At 38.5% G+C, this 18,459-nt stretch overlaps 2 protein-coding genes across 2 annotated transcripts in view; one reads left to right on the top strand and one right to left on the bottom strand.

The window, feature by feature from the left end:
• Positions 1-18,459, bottom strand: part of LOC126370589 (beclin 1-associated autophagy-related key regulator) — a 336,054-nt gene that overhangs the window by 283,139 nt on the left and 34,456 nt on the right. The gene's annotated exons all lie outside the window — the stretch shown is intronic.
• Positions 128-18,205, top strand: LOC126370838 (mitochondrial uncoupling protein Bmcp). The gene is made up of 7 exons (XM_050015873.1): positions 128-480; positions 1,060-1,207; positions 5,050-5,254; positions 10,283-10,540; positions 11,884-11,973; positions 13,636-13,802; positions 14,672-18,205. The coding sequence occupies exons 1-6, from the start codon at positions 417-419 to the stop codon at positions 13,753-13,755; spliced, it is 885 nt and encodes a 294-aa protein (XP_049871830.1). The 5' UTR covers positions 128-416; the 3' UTR covers positions 13,756-13,802; positions 14,672-18,205.

Raw genomic sequence — 18,459 nt, forward strand, 5'->3', positions numbered from 1 at the left:
TCTGAAACAATTTTAGAACTAAGATGGTTGGGTGCGTTGAAGAATATAGAAAATTACCGGCGTACTGCACAAACAGATGTTTTGACGTCAGAAATTAGTTTGAAATGATAAGAATTTTAATTCAAGACTACGTACGTACTTTGCACATATAGTGCGGAATGTGTTTTCTTTTCCAAATTCTATCTTTCTTGTTTACACATGATAGTGAGATCTGTGTCGAGTTTTGCGACGGATAAATTTCGAATTTCATTTAATTTTCCGCGAATCTGGCGATCAGTCGCTGATTCGCGTCTCTCATAGTATTGTGTGGTGTAGATTTCTTGATTGTGTCTTGTTTACGAAGCGAGGTTATATTCCAGTGCTTAAAATTGTGTTTACCGTATTTATACTTGTTTTTCGGACGATTTTCGTATGTAATGGGAGAAAGCGATTGGAGACCGTTCATCTACGGCGGTTTAGCGTCGATCGTCGCTGAATTTGGTAAGCCTAGCGAGTGTTTTTGTTATAATTTTTCAGTTATTGAATTCCTAACCTCTAAGCTAAAAATTTCCTTTACTGGGGACTCTCCCGTTTCCTATTATGCGGTATGATGTAGATTATTTACATTGTCGGTAATTGCCCAGAACTGTTTAGTACCGTATATGGGGCTTATTACAATGTCTAGTATAAATGATTATGATGCAATGGTTATGTAAAGATACTGCCTATGAGTTATCAATAAAAACTCTTATAACTGTGTAATTAAAATATAATAAAATATATGTACCTTTTATCTAAAATAGACTGGATAATATAGAGTAATAAGGCAACTATATTTCAATAAGAATGAACAAGCATGTTTTAACTTTTTGCTGTAAGAATAAATTAAAAACAGTAAGTCATCACATATTCCAACCACCTAAATCACAATAGCCGGAAAATATTTTATTTAATCTTAGAAACTTTAATAATACAATTTATTAATAATTGTTTATTTTAAATTTAGATCATTACAAAAAACATACTTATAAAACATTCTGCTATATGGATTCACCAACTTTACTACCTCTATTCCACCAGGGACATTCCCTATCGACACCACAAAGACCCGCCTGCAAGTGCAAGGTCAGAAGATCGACCCGCATCATGTGGAGCTGCGGTACTCAGGCATGGTGGACTGCTTCGTCAAGACCTCTCAGCAAGAGGGGGTCAAGGCCTTATACTGTGGGTAAGATTGCCTGTTTAAATTAATTACCAATAGGCTAGTTTCCTACTAGTCAAATCAGTTACTTTTTACTAAACGTCACATAATTTCTATGGAATTAATTTGTATTAAAAAGCAACCTCGGGGTCGATGACCTCTACCATGTTTTGTTGGAATGTGCCCGGAATATAGACGTGAGAAGAAAGGTTTTTCGCTCTCAAGGTGTGATTTCTCTTGGCAACGGAGAAGTCAATTGCTGGTTGGCAGAGCCACTATCAAATAACGCTTTTAGTTTATACTATCTGGTTGACCAATCCCTTGTCTAAGGGATAGGTACACGAAAGCACCTATGAGGCTGGCATGATCACACAGGGTGTTCAAAACCTCGTTAAAAATAAGAATAAAAAAAACAAGCAATCTCGACGTCATAGAAGAATGTGACAAAATGTCGCACGTTTTATTACATTTTTCTTTATTAATTCATAAATAAATTAAATAGAAAAAAAGAAAAGGTTTTGTGTCACCTTTAGATCTGTCTTTATTTAGTAAGAATAAGCTAGTTTCCAACTAGTCAAATCAGTTACTTTTTACTAAACGTCAAAACACGGAATTTCTATGGAATTTGTAAGAAATAGCAACCTGTGATGTCATAGAAAAAGTGACGTAATGTCGCACTTATAATTAAATTTTTCTTTATTCAAATTCATAAATAAGTTAAATAGAAAAAAGGAAACATTTTTCGTCACCGTTAGATCTGTCTTTATTTAGTAATTAGAATTTTCTAATTTATCTTTGACCTAGGAAACTACTCAATTCATTACTCATGCTCTATACCCCTTTGAGTTGATTGAGGGGAGGCATGTATCCAGTAGTGAGATATGTTAGGTACATACATACATAAACTCACGCCCGTAATCCCTAATGGGGTGGGCAGAGCCACAAGTAATCAAAGACAACTTGCAGCCACTGTTGATACAAAGTCCAAAGATGGATATGATGAACCTTATGGTGATAAGGGATCAGCCTATCGCCCATAACATTAGTCCATCATGTTAGAGGACTCAATCCCTCTGTCGGTTTTTGCGACATGCCCGGGAAGAGAAGCAGCTGAACGTGTTCTATGTTTTTTATATGCTCCCAGAACAGCATAGAAGCAAAATATGTTAGGTATGTTATGTTTTATGTAAAATGTACTATCTTAGAATCAGTCCAATAATTACTATACTCTTGGTCCAACATCCATGTGTGACTTGAACTTCTGACAGAAAGTTATCAGCATATAACATCACATAAAAGATTACAAGTGGTAATCCTTATGTTTGTATTGTAATAGTCTTGTAAATCTGACATTCCCTGATGAATCACCTCATCTTAATCTTATCTAAATAAAATGAAATGAAATTAATTGTAGTAAATATGCTCATACATTGTGATGGAAGTATGTATTATGGCTCAGCACATTCAGTCATATTCTGACATGCAATAATTATTATAAATCTTACTACAAATTAACTAATTTTAGGTATCTGTATATTTACATCGGATTTACGTAATATTATTAGGAGGCAATAGCACACTCAAAGAATATAAATCCCTCTCTCTCAGCCATAGCTTTAGTTGAACACGAAAATGTTTTAGAGGAAGGTCAGAGGACCAATGGCTAGGGAGCGCATTTTACGTCCTCACACATACTGCGTTCTCAGCTCCCTAGCATTAGTCCTTCACGGGGTCCGCTTAACAGTAAAAGTATTTCCGAATGCATATAACTCTGGTGCTTTGAAGGCCAGAGTGAACAGGCACCTTCTGGGCGATCTCGCTCCATCTTAGGCCTCGTCAATGCCTTCGAGCAAGTTTGGGGCCAAGAGCAAACCCATGAAAGGTGAAAAAAACCGTATGATTTATTCATTGGTTATCGAGATTATTCCGTACATAAAAAGATAAGAGTTCATACTAGGTGCACTGCGTTGTTATACTATGTATAGATTGGTGATGATTCTCAATAAATAAACAACACGCGACAAATATCGCGCGCATCGACGCAAGCTGTCTACTAGTGTTGCCGATCGATAGTTTTCGATCGAACTATCGATAGTTTACCAAAAAACGATAGTATCGATAATTAATCGATAGTATCGATACTATCGATAGTATCGATAGTATCGATAGCTCATTTTTGGCGATACTATTGATAAGCAACGATAGTATCGATACTATCGATAGTATCGATAGTTAAAAGATGAAAAACTATCGATAGTATCAATACTATCGATGGTATCGATAGTTGAAAAACAAAAAACTATAAATACTATCGATACTATCGATAGTATCGCTCTTCGATATTGAGCAAGCTATCGATACTATCGATAGTATCGAGTTATCGATACTATCGATAGTATCGATACTATCGATAGTTTTGTACGATCGATAGTGACCTTAATTTCGATAGTATTGTAAAAAAAATCCTATCCACTAACTTAACAGTGTCTCTTTAAAGTTTAGAGAATTGCCTACTTCAAAACCAAACGTCCACTGCAAAAACACCCACGTAACATAAAATATATTAAATACGAGCTTTAAATGGTGTGAATTGTTCCACACAATGCTACATTCAATACTATCGAAATTAAGGGCCCTATCGATCGTACAAAACTATCGATACTATCGATATTATCGATAGTATCGATAGCTTGCGCAATATCGAAGAGCGATACTATCGATAGTATTGATAGTTTTTCGTTTTTCAACTATCGATACTATCAATAGTATCGATACTATCGATAGTTTTTCTTCTTTTAACTATCGATACTATCGATAGTATCGATACTATCGTTGCTTATCAATAGTATCGCCAAAAAAGAGCTATCGATACTATCGATACTATCGATAGGCCTATCGATTGGGTAGATGATTTTGGTTGTTTACTATCGATAGTAAAACTATCGATTTTTCGGCAACACTACTGTCTACTACGTCAATAAACAACGAACACCGAAAGACCCTTAGAATGTAAACAGTGCCCACGTTTTTCTCAAAATTACGTGGCGCATTTGGCATTCTTGCAATATTTAATCAAAATAAAATCTCAGAACGTTTGCCAGAACATCGTGAGTGGATGTTGACAAGAACTATAATACCTACATAGGACTCGTTAAAGTATTTTCACTCTTAGAATGCGGCTTAACTACTACAGGGTGTCAAAAATGGCATAATGCCAAGGGATTCCCAGACATAAAGAGTCCTAATCGTTATTCGACCTAACGCGGCGTTTTCGCACTACTCCGATCCGATATACTCAGACGGATCCGAAGTGGTACTATTTGTATAGTACATCCGTCATCCGATATCTCAAAGTAATTTTCGACTGTCCGTCATTCTTCGACGCCCTTAGCACTTCCGATCCGTGGTCATATTTCGTGAATGACGGAACCGAATTGGCCGTACAAGTATTTGTATGACAGCTTACGTACTACACCCGATATCGTGCTACGGAATCGGAATCAGCATCACGGACTTCCGCTACGGAATCGCACCTGACAGAGTTGGGTGGAAGAAGTGTCGTGCCGATCTCGCTTAGAGTGGGATAAGGGTAGGAGGATGATGACGTAGATTCGCCTCGGATGCCCACTACTTGGCTAGACAAATGGGGAGCGCAGAGGGCTTTCACCAGGGGACTTGCAGTTACTTCTCAGTAATAATAACATTTCCACTGATGATTCCGCGCTTCGCAGTGCACTTTAAGCCGTTGGTCCCGGCTAAAAACACCTGCATCAACCCGCAGGGGAGCCGCGTGGTGGAGCGTGATCCATACCTCCTGCAGTGGGACGTATATAGGCTATTTATGTATGTTATATTATATATTTCCACAGAATATGGCCGGCAGTGCTCCGGCAAGCGACATACGGCACCATCAAATTTGGAACATACTACTCATTGAAACAATGGGTGGCGCTCCGGCGCGCAGACGGGGGCTCGGTGGAGCATCTGCCCACCAACACGGTGTGTGCGGCGCTGGCGGGTGGGCTGAGCAGCGCCATTGCCAACCCTACTGATGTGCTTAAAGTTAGGATGCAGGTGAGTTGGTTGCAACGCCAGTTGCATGCGAGATGTGGATAACAACGCTGGTCTCCAGCAAAAGACGTACGAACGTTTATCTACGCTGAAAGTGGATAAACGTCCTGCATTTATTTATTTTTACAACGTTGATATCCTTTTATTTTTTTACAATGTTGATATCCTTCATCATGTAGCCACCAGAATTTAGGCTAACCTGGCTTTGAAAGAAGGAAAACATTTATTTCCATATTGAACGCCTCATTAACAAGCTAAAATGTAAACAAAAAAAGACAATGGTGCTAATTCACACGATTCAATTTTATTTTAAGTTATACCTGTCATTTTCTTATCCGCTGTGAAAAAGGGGATAACGTGGGAGGTGATGAGTTGGGGGCGAACGAGTTGAATCGAGAAAGCGTATCAAGCGGGCTGATCTTCTCTCGTGTGGTTGTGAGGTCAATGATCAAACTCGTCAACCCTGGTGTCAGGGTTAATAGGGCCGATGCGCGGGATTTTGTATGAAACTGTAAACCCGTCTCTGTGTGAATAGTAAAACTGGTCATCATTGTTTGTTATCCATGAAATTAAAAGGTTAAACAAAGGAAGCCTGGGAAGTCCCTCATTGGGCAAGTGAGAGGTACATCCATCGCAAGAAGCTTAAATTAGTGTCATTAAATGTTATGCATTTACACTAAGATAACATAGTATACCTATTATTATCTGACTGCATATCTGATTCAATAGCAATTGCTGTAATACATTGCGTCTATTTTAAATATCGTGTTTTGTTTGTTTCGTTTTAGAGATCGAAAACATGTTTATCTATAACACTCGAACAATAACTACGTAAATAAGTCTGTTGTAATTATAACCAATATTATGTTCCATGAATGGTCAGACAAATCCATAATGATGTGGACAGAATCATAAGTATACAGACAACTAACTAATAACATGCCAGACATAACGAATAGATAGGTAATTTTCTTATCTGGGGGGTTAAAATGGCCACCTCGAAGCAATTTATCTAAGAAAGCAATATTGCAATTTGACATTTGCGCATATAAAAGTGAGTGCGCAATGCAAACAAAAGTCAAATAAATAGCAATATTGTTTTCTTAGATGAATTGCTTCGATGTGGCCATTTTAACCCACCAGACCTTTGATTGCATTGCGCAATATCGGATAGCATTCTTCTGTTTCTCCCAAAGGATAGATAACCGGCTTGCGTGTATGAAACGATTGATAAATGTGGAGGAAGCAAGAGAAGTGTCAGGATCGAAGCAATTGGAATTCCATAGTCTCTGCTTTCTTCGGTGCGAAATAGGTCTGAGTTTATGTATGTATGTATAAATAGCCTAATAAAAAAGGGATTGCCATGTCTGTTTTAGGCGCAAATAATAAGTCCATTTTTTAATGTGCTGTTTTTTTATATATAATTATTATTTGTAAAATTGTTATTTTAGCTGTAAGATTTGTTTTGTAATGTAAAAAAATAGTTTTGTTAATATGTTAGTATACTAGGTGAAATCCATGACATAACAGCATCACGCTTGTTGTCGTGAAAGGGTAGGTAGAGGTTTATAGGACACCCAATCCAAACCGTTCGTCATACAGAATTAATTCTATGCGAAAAATCCAACACTAGGCGTCTACCTGGTTGTATCGACGATGACAAATTAATTACACATCGCATAGGTATGTTATTTTAAGCATTTGTCGTATAACTACAAGTTGTTAAGCCTAAGCTAATAACTGGTAACAAGGAAAAAGATAAGAAAACATTTTTAATTAACAATTCACTTATACCAAATCTGCTCATAGTAAACAAAAAAATAATAATAAGATACTGATTGCAGATATAGCCAGGAAAAAAAATAAAATTAACTATTTAAAGAAGTATAACAGTTTATCTACTACGTCATTTGATAAAATTTAATCTTTATAGTGCCACTAATTGGGAAGTCCTATACGGTAAAAAAGTGGAATATTCTAATTGCCCGTAATCTCATGCATGGTCAGAGATAAAAAGAACTACACATTTTGCACATTAATCATCATCTTCTTCTTCTTCTATCGTGTGGTTTGTGAGGTGGATTACCAACCCCATCAACCCTGGTGTCAGGGTTATTATTCAGCCTCCAAAGGCCCCTGACATGACTCATGTAACGACTACGTACTTACATCAGCAAGCAGCAACCGGGACCAACGGCTTAACGTGCCTTCCGAAGCACAGATCATCTTACTTTTCGACAATCAGGCGATCAGCCTGCAGATCAGCAGCACAGAATGATTTGTCCCCACTGGGAGTCGAACCCGTGACCTCCGGATCGTGAGCACAACGCTCAACCACTGTACCTACCACGGAGGTTCGATGTGTTGATAAAACCAGTTCGTCTGTTATTAGGAGTCTAACCGTTGTGTCGTCGATGTGTTTTGTCAATCGAAGGCCGAAGTCACGTAAGGCATGCGCCAAAAGTCACGACCTGTGTGTCAAGCGTGTTTGCAGTTCGCATTGAACCGGCGACCTATAGTAAACGTCTACTATGGAAGAAACATAAAACGCTAGCGATTAGAGCTACAGTATATAAACTTATATATTTTCTGTGCTAAAGCTACCCTTACCGTGTCTATATATACACTTCTCATCAAAAAAATCGAAACACTTCCGTTTTCATTGTTTCTGTCCGAATTTAACACAAAAAATAATTCATACGATGAAAAAAAATACATAAATGTATAGCTGGCAGTTTGGCCATTACAGTAATAAGCGAAAATTCTAAATTCATAATTAGAATTTCATTTGTTTATCTTATAAACGAAATGAATCACTGTTTTGAGACAAATGTGTGTTTAGGGTTGGAGTACATTTAGCGATTAAAAACTAAAAATTGGCGCCTATCCTTAAACTTTTTGTTTTTTATTTCAATACTGTGACTTTGGGACGTCTGAAAAAAGGTTTTTTTTCTAAAACGTATGGATACTTCGCCCACAGAAGCCGCCCAAGTTGTGGCATTGCTGGATTCTGGCCTTAGTCAGCGTGTTGTGGCTGCAAGACTGCATCTAAGCCTGTCATCTGTTCATAGAGTCTATAAACGTTATCGGGAGACTGGTTTGTTCACGCGCCGTTCAGGATCTGGCAGGAATCGGGTCACTTCTGAGCGAGATGATCGATTTATTGTAACAACTTCTTTAAGAAATCGACGCCTTAACGCTTTTCAACTGCAGCAGCGGCTTCGTGTTGTACGAAGGGTGGCTGTAAGTGACTCTACAATTAGAAGAAGGTTGAAGGATCGTGGACTGGTACCGCATAAGCCAGCAAATGGGCCGAAATTAACTGCAGACCATCGAAGAGCGCGCCTTAACTTTGCACGTGAGCACCTAAATTGGTCATACCTACAGTGGAGCAAAGTTCTCTTTTCTGATGAGTGTAAAATTATGCTGTATGGTAACGACGGAAGGAACAAGGTTTACAGAAGAGACGGAGAACGCTATGCACAATGCTGCATTGAAGAAAAGGTCAGCTATGGTGGCGGTTCGTGGACGGTTTGGGGAGGAATCAGCGCCGACGGTAAGACAGAGCTTGCTTTCGTGTCTGGGCCACGTCTGCCTGCACTAAACTGTCATCGGTACGTCGAAGAGTGTCTCGAGCCTCATGTGATGCCCTATGCACATTTTATTGGCAACGGCTTCATATTCATGCACGACAATGCTAGGGCTCACACCGCGGGCGTCGTACGAGATTATCTTAACGAAGTCGATATCTCTATTATGGAATGGCCAGCAAGAAGCCCGGACATGAATCCCATTGAACATCTGTGGGATGAATTAAAGAGACGAATTCGAGCAAGAGATCCTGCCCCAGAAACACTTAGCCAGCTGCAAGATGCAATCCAAGAGGAATGGGACAATATACCACAGCATGTGATCGTGACTCTCATCCGATCGATGAAGAACCGTATGGAAGCAGTAATTAGAGCTCGGGGAGGGAATACAAGTTATTAAATAAACGTTTTTTAGCTTTTTTTTTTCATTTACGTGTGTTGTTTTATCCATTTCCTTTATACTCCATACGGAATAAAAATGACTCATTTAACAAAATACGAAACCTATGAAAAATTCATTTAAATTTAGAACATTAACATTAAGATTTGATAAGCTCATATTACTCACTATTAAACGACATTTAACATTTATTCCTAAATGTACACATTTTTCTGATAATCCTGACAAAACGTAAACTTGCAAGGTGTTTCGATTTTTTTGATGAGAAGTGTATATATATATATATATGACGCCTGCATTTTTGTCAAAAAAACACTTGCATTTATTTATTAAAGCTGCTGATGTAAGCACAAGAAGCCAACGAAATCACCATAGACTGATTTTTTTTTGATGTACCATAGACAGAAAAATATAACCGTAATTGTTTGTGTATGTGTATAAGATTATAAAGGGTGTTAGCACCCTGTATAATAAATTACCATCTGACATAAAACAATTACATTTAACTCAATTTAAGACAAAGTTTTATAAATGACTCAATGAAAAAAAAATATAAAATTGAAGATTTTATGCGATAAAACTGTTAAGATTACCCGTCGCACTACCAATATTGCATGCCTATTTTTATAAGCAAAACATGATGTACTTATTTACACTTTTTACCATGTTAAAATACCATGTTTTAAGCAAGTAAATGATTATGATTATGAAAGCTGACTGTGGGCATAGGCCCACTTACGCGACTCTGCTACCATTCGACTAATAAAATATAGCAGAGTTCCTATCGGAGTAAGCACAAACTATGGAGTTCCATTTGCTTCGATTCTGACACACTTATCTTGCTTCCTTCAGATTCGTTAATCGTTTTATACATCCACGCCGGTTCGGGAAGCACACCCGCAATTTAGTCAATTTATGTCCTTTTAAAAGTGGCATGGAGAATGCTACACCGACAAGAGCGCGGCCCTTAAATTAGTGATGATGATGTCCTTTTAGGTATTACTATATTAAACAATGTTTTCGTAATGAATCTCCTTGCAGGTAGGTTCAGAAAAGCGCAACCTGGTCCGTTGTTTCATCGACATCTACCGCTTGGAAGGCATGCGGGGCCTCTGGCGGGGCGTAGGCCCCACCTCCCAGCGCGCCGCCGTCATAGCCGCAGTGGAGCTGCCAGTGTACGACGCGTGTAAGAAGAAACTGATGGCCAGTTTAGGGGACTCTCCGCTGAACCACTTCGTGTCTAGTCTCGTGGCTAGTCTGGGGAGCGCTGTTGCCAGCACGCCGCTTGATGTTATACGGGTACGTAACTTAAACACATACCTATAATACATTAATGACAGTTAGGGTTAGCGGAGCCGTGGTAGCCCAGTTAGTAGAACGTTCGCCTCTCACTTTGAGGTCGCAGGTTCGAATCCAGCACAGGGGTTAAACCAATGATTGTCAAATTTGTTTTCGAATTCATGTTTGGATCATAAATGATTATCACGTGCTCAGCTGTGAAGGAAAACATAGTGAGGAAACATTTCCCACAACCGAAAAATGCATTCTAGGAGGTATGTGACCTAACCTGTATTGGACTGGTTTTTCCTTCGCGGGTTAGTATGTCAGACAGGCAGTCGCTTCTGTAAAAAACCGGACCTGTCATATCTTCAGATTAGGTAAGCAGACCCTGTGAAAAACGGGATTATGCTAGGGAGATGATGATTGAGTATGAGTATTTATTCGCATAACAATTACAAGAATTGTGTTCGAAATACTGAAATAGAATGGTAAAAAATAACTTTAACAAGCAATCAAAAAATAAATGAACTTAACATAATAAAAAATAAAAGAATATTAGATAAAAATGCCACAGAATAAGTAGTCATAAGTAATTTTACAATTTTAGGTCACAATATTACCATAAAACGTGAAAGGAAAACAAAAGTAAAAAATTAAAGCACATAATAACGGGTTCTTACCGCGTTTAAATGGGGATATGAGTCTCATATCCCCATTTAAACGCGGTAAGAACCCGTTATTATGTGCTTTAATTAAAAGTAAAAAAAATAAAAATACCGTATAACATTGCAAGGGAGTCGTTAATCACGTTTTAGTCTACCACAATCTCTATCACCAATAAAATCATGAACTGATTAAATACTTACAATACACGGAATAAAAATAAAATTGCGTTGTGTATACGTTTTTACAATAAAATACCAGATAATATTTTAAATTTGTCAGAAAATAAATTTAAAGCTCATGTGAAGCTTACTTTATGTAAAAAAGCTTATTATAAGATTAATGACTACCTAAATGATAAAAATGCCTGGCTACGTAGATGCCTGGTATTAATTTGTTTGTTTGTTTTTTTTTTATAAGCATTGATTTAAAGATGTGTTGCTGTTGCAGTGTCGTTTCTTCTCCTCAGCCTCACCTTGCGAAATGACGTAGATTCAAAAATATTAAATTGACCTTCAACAACTATCCATGATAATTTCGTTAAATAAATATTACAAAGCGTGGCAAAAGTGCCGAAAGTGCAATGTGCGGTTGTAGACCGTACAGTAACCTTCCAACTCAAAGGGTAATCGGTCAATGGTATGATAACAACGAGGTAGATAAGCAATGATATTAATAGATTATGTGTTTTGTTTCAGACGCGGTTAATGAACCAAAGAAAAATAAAGGGACAATTAGCGAAATCACACGAGACGATATACAAGGGAACTGTCGACTGTTTCATGCGGGTAAGTAATTAATCTAGAGAGAGAGAGAGAGAGAGAGACCATTTTTTTTTTGACGTGACTTATTGTAGATTTGCCGCAGATGGCATTAACTACTTGGCCGGACAAATGGGGAGCGCTGAAGGCTCTCACCCGGTACAACGTTTAAGACAACAGGCCTGAGGGTGCCCAGTTGGGCGCTAACCTCGGCTCAGGGCGTCGTCTGAAAGGAAAAATATTTGAAAGAATTAATCAACCCTAGTGGGTCGATAGCGATAAGCGCTGAATGAGGGAAATCGTCGACCACGCCGGCGGGGTCGGTATCGGGGTCCTGAAGTGTTTGGTGTCGCGAGCTGATTGGCTGTCTCTATGGCTAGAGTAATCGGGTCGTCGGAGAGAGAGACCGCACGCTTACGCACGCTATCGCCTCGTCGATTTTGCCGCGTGAGGTAGTTCTCTCTCGCCCTAGCAAATGATGGAACTGAGTGACAGAAAAGGATAGAAGCATAGGAGAGTGCGATGAGGTGTTAACAGATGTGGTTCAACTATTATTAGTAAAAAACCTTGTAATTGGGTACTTGACCAGGTCAAGGATAAATTATAAAATGCTAATCTGCAAATAGAAGCCAGTCTAAGATGATCATAAATCAATCTCATATTATTTTTAGACTTATTTTCTCCACGTATCTTATCTATATACTCCACGAATGAGGATAAAAACTGCCTACTTCTTCCGTCAGGTGTCGCTACTGTTGAGTGTTAAATGTTGACAGTTTCCCATACTATTTGAAACAAAGAAAGAAAGAAAGAAAATATTTATTTCCATATTGGACGCCACATTTACAAACTTATATTACAGAAATAAAAAAAAAATAGAAAAAAAACAAAGACAAAAAGACAAATAATACAGACATTAAATACACAATGGAGGCGCCCAAAATAAAAAAAGGATCTCCCTCAGCATAATGCCGTGACACGTGCTTAGCACGGGCCGCGGCGCTGGTATTATGGGAGACCTATCGAACGTGAGCCACGGACACAACAAACTCAATTACGTACCTACTTATATACAATAAAGAAAACATACTATGATGCTTACATAGATTATAATGCATTACTTATACTTGATATTATAGATATTATTCCTATCAAAAATATATATGCAAAATGAATAAAACTTATAATAACAAAACTACTAAAATAAAAGAATACATTATAATAGGTAAATTATGGAGACGTGTAACTGTGTAGTGTGAGTGTATGTACAACGTTGCTATGTGTGCAAATCTGAGTAATTTGAGTAAACAACACATTGTTTTGGTTATATTTTTACACTAAAACCCTTTTCGCAGCGTTCAACTGCAAAATCATAGTGTTATATTTATTCCCAAAGGAAAGAAGAAAGCTTAGAAAAACTTATTTTCAATCAAAACTGACTTTTCGACTGATGGCTTTTCTTTTTCGCAACTCATCCTTCAACGGGATACACTCCACGTTGCTCCACATTTTATAGCAATTTAGAACGAATTTTAGCTGAACAACAGTGCTGCCGCCTACATTTGAACTTAAAAAAAAAGTTTATTTAGGTAAAATCTATGACACACATATACACCAACTTCTAGTTTTTATCCTTATTACTTGTCTTTCGTGTGTCCTATGTTGTCTATGTCTTCTGTGCCTCCACAGACGGTCCGCACGGAAGGCTTCCTGGCGCTATACAAGGGCTTCATCCCGACGTGGCTGCGCATGGGCCCGTGGAACATCATCTTCTTCATCACGTACGAGCAGCTCAAGCAGTTCTACTGAACCAGACATCGTGGATAGAATGATCTGGATGATTTCTGAACGAATGGGTGAGTTGGTTTTGAGGAGCTCGGTGGCGCAGCGGTAAACGCGCTCGGTCTGCGATTGTTGAAGTTAAGCAACTTTCGCCGGTTAAGCAAAGGCCGGTCATAGGATGGGTGACCACAAATAAAAAGTTTTCATCTGGAGCTCCTCCGTGCTTCGGAAGGCACGTTAAACCGTTGGTCCCGGTTGCATTATCAGTCGTTAATAACCATCAATCCGCACTGGGCCCGCGTGATGGTTTATGGCCCGATCTCCCTATCCATCCATAGGGAAGGCCCGTGCCCCACCAGTGGGGACGTTTATGGGCTGATGATGATGATGGGTGTATTGTATTGTATGGGTGAGTTGGACTCATACACTCTGAGTTAAGTAAGTTAGTAAAAACTCCACGCCTGAGACTCACGATCTGGAAGTTCGGATTCGATTCCTTATGGGAACATTGTCGAAATTTCTTTGTGAGCTTGTCTATTGCGAGGACATTGCAGGCTGATTGGTCGAAAAAGATGATTCCGAGCTTCGGAAGTCATGTTAAGCTGTTGGTCCCGAGCTACTGGTCCTAACGCCACCAACCCGCACTGGAGCAGCGTGGTGAAGAGTTCTCCATATCCCCCCGGTTGACCGAGGGGAAGCCTGTGCCCAGCAGTGGGGTTACAAAATAAACATTAACATAAATAATTTCAATTCAATGAGGTGATACAAAAGGCGACTTTATTGCTGAAGTAACAATCTCTTCCAAGAGACCTGGAGGAGCCTATAGATTTTTATGTGTCTATTTAGGGACCATAAGAAGACAGAAACTGCTTTGATCGTTAATTGTTTCAATTATTTTATAAATAAAATCTCATTTTTTAACCCCAAAATATTTACATTCCAGGTTGTCGACTCAAAGTCGACAGCGAGCACGCGAGCTTAATGTAAGTAGTAGAATAATCTCCGCCACTCGGATGACGTCATAACGTTGCATTTATATCGATTATTTACCAAAAAGATGACGACTCGAAATATAATGTACCTTCGGTTAGCCTGGGAAGGTTGGCACTACTGGCAGCTTAGATCGACATACAAACAAAGCCTGAAAGCGTGCCAGGTGGGTTGGGGCGCGGGATCTTTTTTGAGGCCAGAATGATTTTCCGGATCTGTGTGCAAGGTGTACAGTCATTAGGCTTAAGTACTATGGGTCTTAATATACTGTAAAATGTGATATGATTAGAATGAGAGCAGGACAGAGATATAGTACATCACCTAGTGCGAAGGGAACAAGAGATATGTCAGTCTAATTATATTGATTAAATTATTGGAATAATTTATTTCGATTCTTGTTTATTAGTTAATTCGTTGTTTCTGTTAATAATGTTATTGGGCAGTCAAAAAGGCATAAAATCGGGTTTTTCAGCCGATTTGTCCAAAGCCAATTTTGATCAATTGGAAATATATTCTCAAGAATCTAACCTGTTTCAAATATAGACTTTATCTCCGTAAAGTCTAGTTAAGAACTGACTGTCTTATACGTATAGTTAGTTGTTCATATTGTTATAATTATAAACTTGTATATTGAATCTATGTTGTGAATTGTATATGACTTGTAAGCACATTATACTTTGCAATGGTTGGAAAAACCTCTCAGCCTACCCCTCTAGGGATACAGGCGTTATACTATGTTATGCTACGTAAATATTTCTCATATTATAATATATCGAAAGCGGTGAACGGAAATGAACATGGAAGCAGTCTTCAGGCATTATTGACGCCAAAACTCACACAAAACACACTCACAGTTAGCAAAATAATCGTAAACTAAAATTAAAAAAGAAAAACGCGCTTACGCTGTTTTGTCGCTGGCGCGCGCCGATTTATACCTTTATGCCACAGAGCAATAAACGCCAGATACGACGGTATGAGTTTGAAGCCCCGTCTCCCGCGGTACGATTTTCGTGTTTATTCCCGTTTTCCGTTCGAAACTCCTTAAATAGATACTTAATCGTTAAATGAAGTGTGGAGCTGACATATCATTGAGATTAAAGGCACCTAGTGCCGACTAGTTCCTAAGGTGCTGATCTTGAAATAAATTGCAGTCATGTTAAATAATTATTTATTTTATAATTATAGAAGCGTATTTTATTTCGATATAATTCGCGTGGAATTTGAAAACTGAGTATCTTTTTATTGTATCTTTTTTCTCTCCTTTTTTTCTTCTTCTTCTCTTCTCTTCAATAATCAACCTCGTCAACCCTGGATTAGTGTTATTATTGAGCCGCCAAAGGCCCTTGAATATCTTGGTGGTAGATATCACAGATGACTTGAACCTATTTTGGTAGGACATTGAAGGCTGATCACCCGATTGGTCCTAAATAAGGCGAGTCCGAGTGAAGTAGATTTGTCGCAGGCAGCATTTACTACTTGTCCAGACATTTGAGGAGCGTTGGGGCTCACTTACCTCAAGTTAAATGTAGGTAGAGTAGAAATCTGATAACGTTTTCAAGTTCCACTTAATGTTGTTAGGGGCTTTACAAAGGTGACAATTTCAGTCGACTGCAACCACGGAGCAGTATAAAATGCAAAGAAATATCTCATTGTGAAGTCTCTAAACTGGTGACTGCTTCCTCCTAGAATAAGTAGACAATTGTATATAATTATAATCTCAGCCTGCTGTGGGCTTTTCTATACGTTTATTGTTGATGTTATAGACATTCGCTGTTTTCTCAAACTCGTGCTATGTTTTACTGAAATCTGAAGCTTTCGACGACCTTATAAGGCTCCTATTGCTTTTATTAATATTTATTTTGTTAGAGATTAGTTTACTAATATTGTTGCTATTGCCGATTGAATCGGTTTATTTTTTGTGGCGATCTTCCGAGTCACAAAGAGATAGATGAAGATAACATTGAAATTGTATAGATTTGTTTAAGTAAAGAACTGGGTATTTCGATCGGGTTTACTAAAAAAATAAGAGGACGTCGTAGATTTTGGACTCAATTATCTTGGTCCCAAAGTCAAAAGTAAGAAGTGCATTTTTCACTGGCTGGTATTTTACGCTTTGGGACCAAGATTATCCCTCCCGCCTTTAAGTTGCGTTTCCATATGCAAGGGTGCATGAAAAGTGGAGCTGCGCTAAGCGAGGCTAGCTAAAAGCGAGTCAGTTGGTTGTTAACAAACACATTCCTCGCAAAACGCAGACTTATCCCGTACAGTCATGAGCAATATAATGTACCCACTTTAGGACTCTATCGCACTAACATATTTGACATTTAGTCAGACTTACAGTTCAATTTGACAAAAAAGTTAATGTGACATGGTACCAAAGTGTATACATATTAATGCTCGTGACCGTACACAGAGGCTCCGCTGTGGAACGAACATTGTATGAAAATTTAACGATGTCCGTTTAAATATGATTATGTTTTGAACATCGATTATGGACGTACTAACTGCCCTGCGAATTATAATATTACCATTCCGTCTTGCTACCAGGGACTCTGCCAAATTGTAATATGTTCCTGCTTTTATACATTGTATCTCAGTAGGGGAGGATAGTTAGGGTAGTGTAAGTATAGTGATCATAGGACGGCTTCTTCAGAGCATAGCTCTTGGCGACGACATTGAGGTTTTGGTCATATTGTTAGAAAGAAAGAAATAATTTATTTTAGCTATAAGTAGATAGATACACAGTGGGAGCAGACATAATAAGTAATTAAACCTTATCTCTAAGAAGGGGACATCAGCTCAGCAAAATGTTATGAGACTCCGTTATGTGTCCGTTAGGCTTCGAAATTTTGGAGGTGCGGGGAGCCTCGGGGCTTAACCCCTTAGGTACAACTTTTACTAGCATCTATGTTCCAATGAATTATGGAGCTGTTCATTTAGATACGGTCCATTCGGGCTTAGCTCTTTCGAAATTTACGCTACGTAGACTAAACAAAGCACAAAGTTGTATATCAGCAGCTTTACTTGATAGATAGATAAAATAAATTATTTTGTCTGGGTAAAACACATAGGTGTGGTTTGCCCTTAACATCTTAATGCCGTCGCCACTAATGTTGTAGTAGTATAGTAGACTTTAAGATCAACGCACTTAGGTTTGTTTTACAGTGAAATATGCACACAGTCTTCGGGAAAGTCCAGGCGCGAGATTTTTATGACATCCAATAATGATGATGAAAATACGAAACCCCGCGCTCTGGGCTCGTTGTAGCAACCAGGGATGCTTTGCCTGTGTGCCTCTTTGACGAACTTTTTTATGGACATCCCCTGGTCCATGGTTATTTTATATATCTTATTATTAAACCTAAGTGTGTGAGTTTTAAATATACAAGGTCGTAGAATGCTTATAGTGTAGGCGCACTGTGAATGTAAACATGTAATGTACAAAGAATTAGCCAAATTACTAAACTAATAAATTATACACTGTTGACTAGGACGTTTCATTTTTGTGCTTGCTATTTACCCTTGTTTGAAAATAGTGCGCATTTTGTCTGAGACCCGCTCTCGCCGCGGCTTAATCCCATTCTTTTTTACTACTACTCGTGCAAATAGATAGCTACAATAGTTACTGTGGCGCAAATTCCAAAGTAATTTTACCGGCAATGTATGTTTTATGTGATAGATTATTGTACTTAGAGGAAGACGGATCCATTGGCGTCGTTTTGTCCAAGAAGATTACAGACT

Source organism: Pectinophora gossypiella, chromosome 1, assembly GCF_024362695.1.
Source record: "Pectinophora gossypiella chromosome 1, ilPecGoss1.1, whole genome shotgun sequence".
Lineage (NCBI taxonomy): Eukaryota > Metazoa > Arthropoda > Insecta > Lepidoptera > Gelechiidae > Pectinophora > Pectinophora gossypiella.

Bases quoted from the DNA above. Each gene is read 5' to 3' on its own strand.
- LOC126370838 (XM_050015873.1), top strand. From the start codon at position 417: ATGGGAGAAAGCGATTGGAGACCGTTCATCTACGGCGGTTTAGCGTCG. The intron at 5,255-10,282 runs GTGAGTTGGTTG...ATCTCCTTGCAG, and splicing joins TGCTTAAAGTTAGGATGCAG to GTAGGTTCAGAAAAGCGCAA. The intron at 11,974-13,635 runs GTAAGTAATTAA...GTGCCTCCACAG, and splicing joins CTGTCGACTGTTTCATGCGG to ACGGTCCGCACGGAAGGCTT.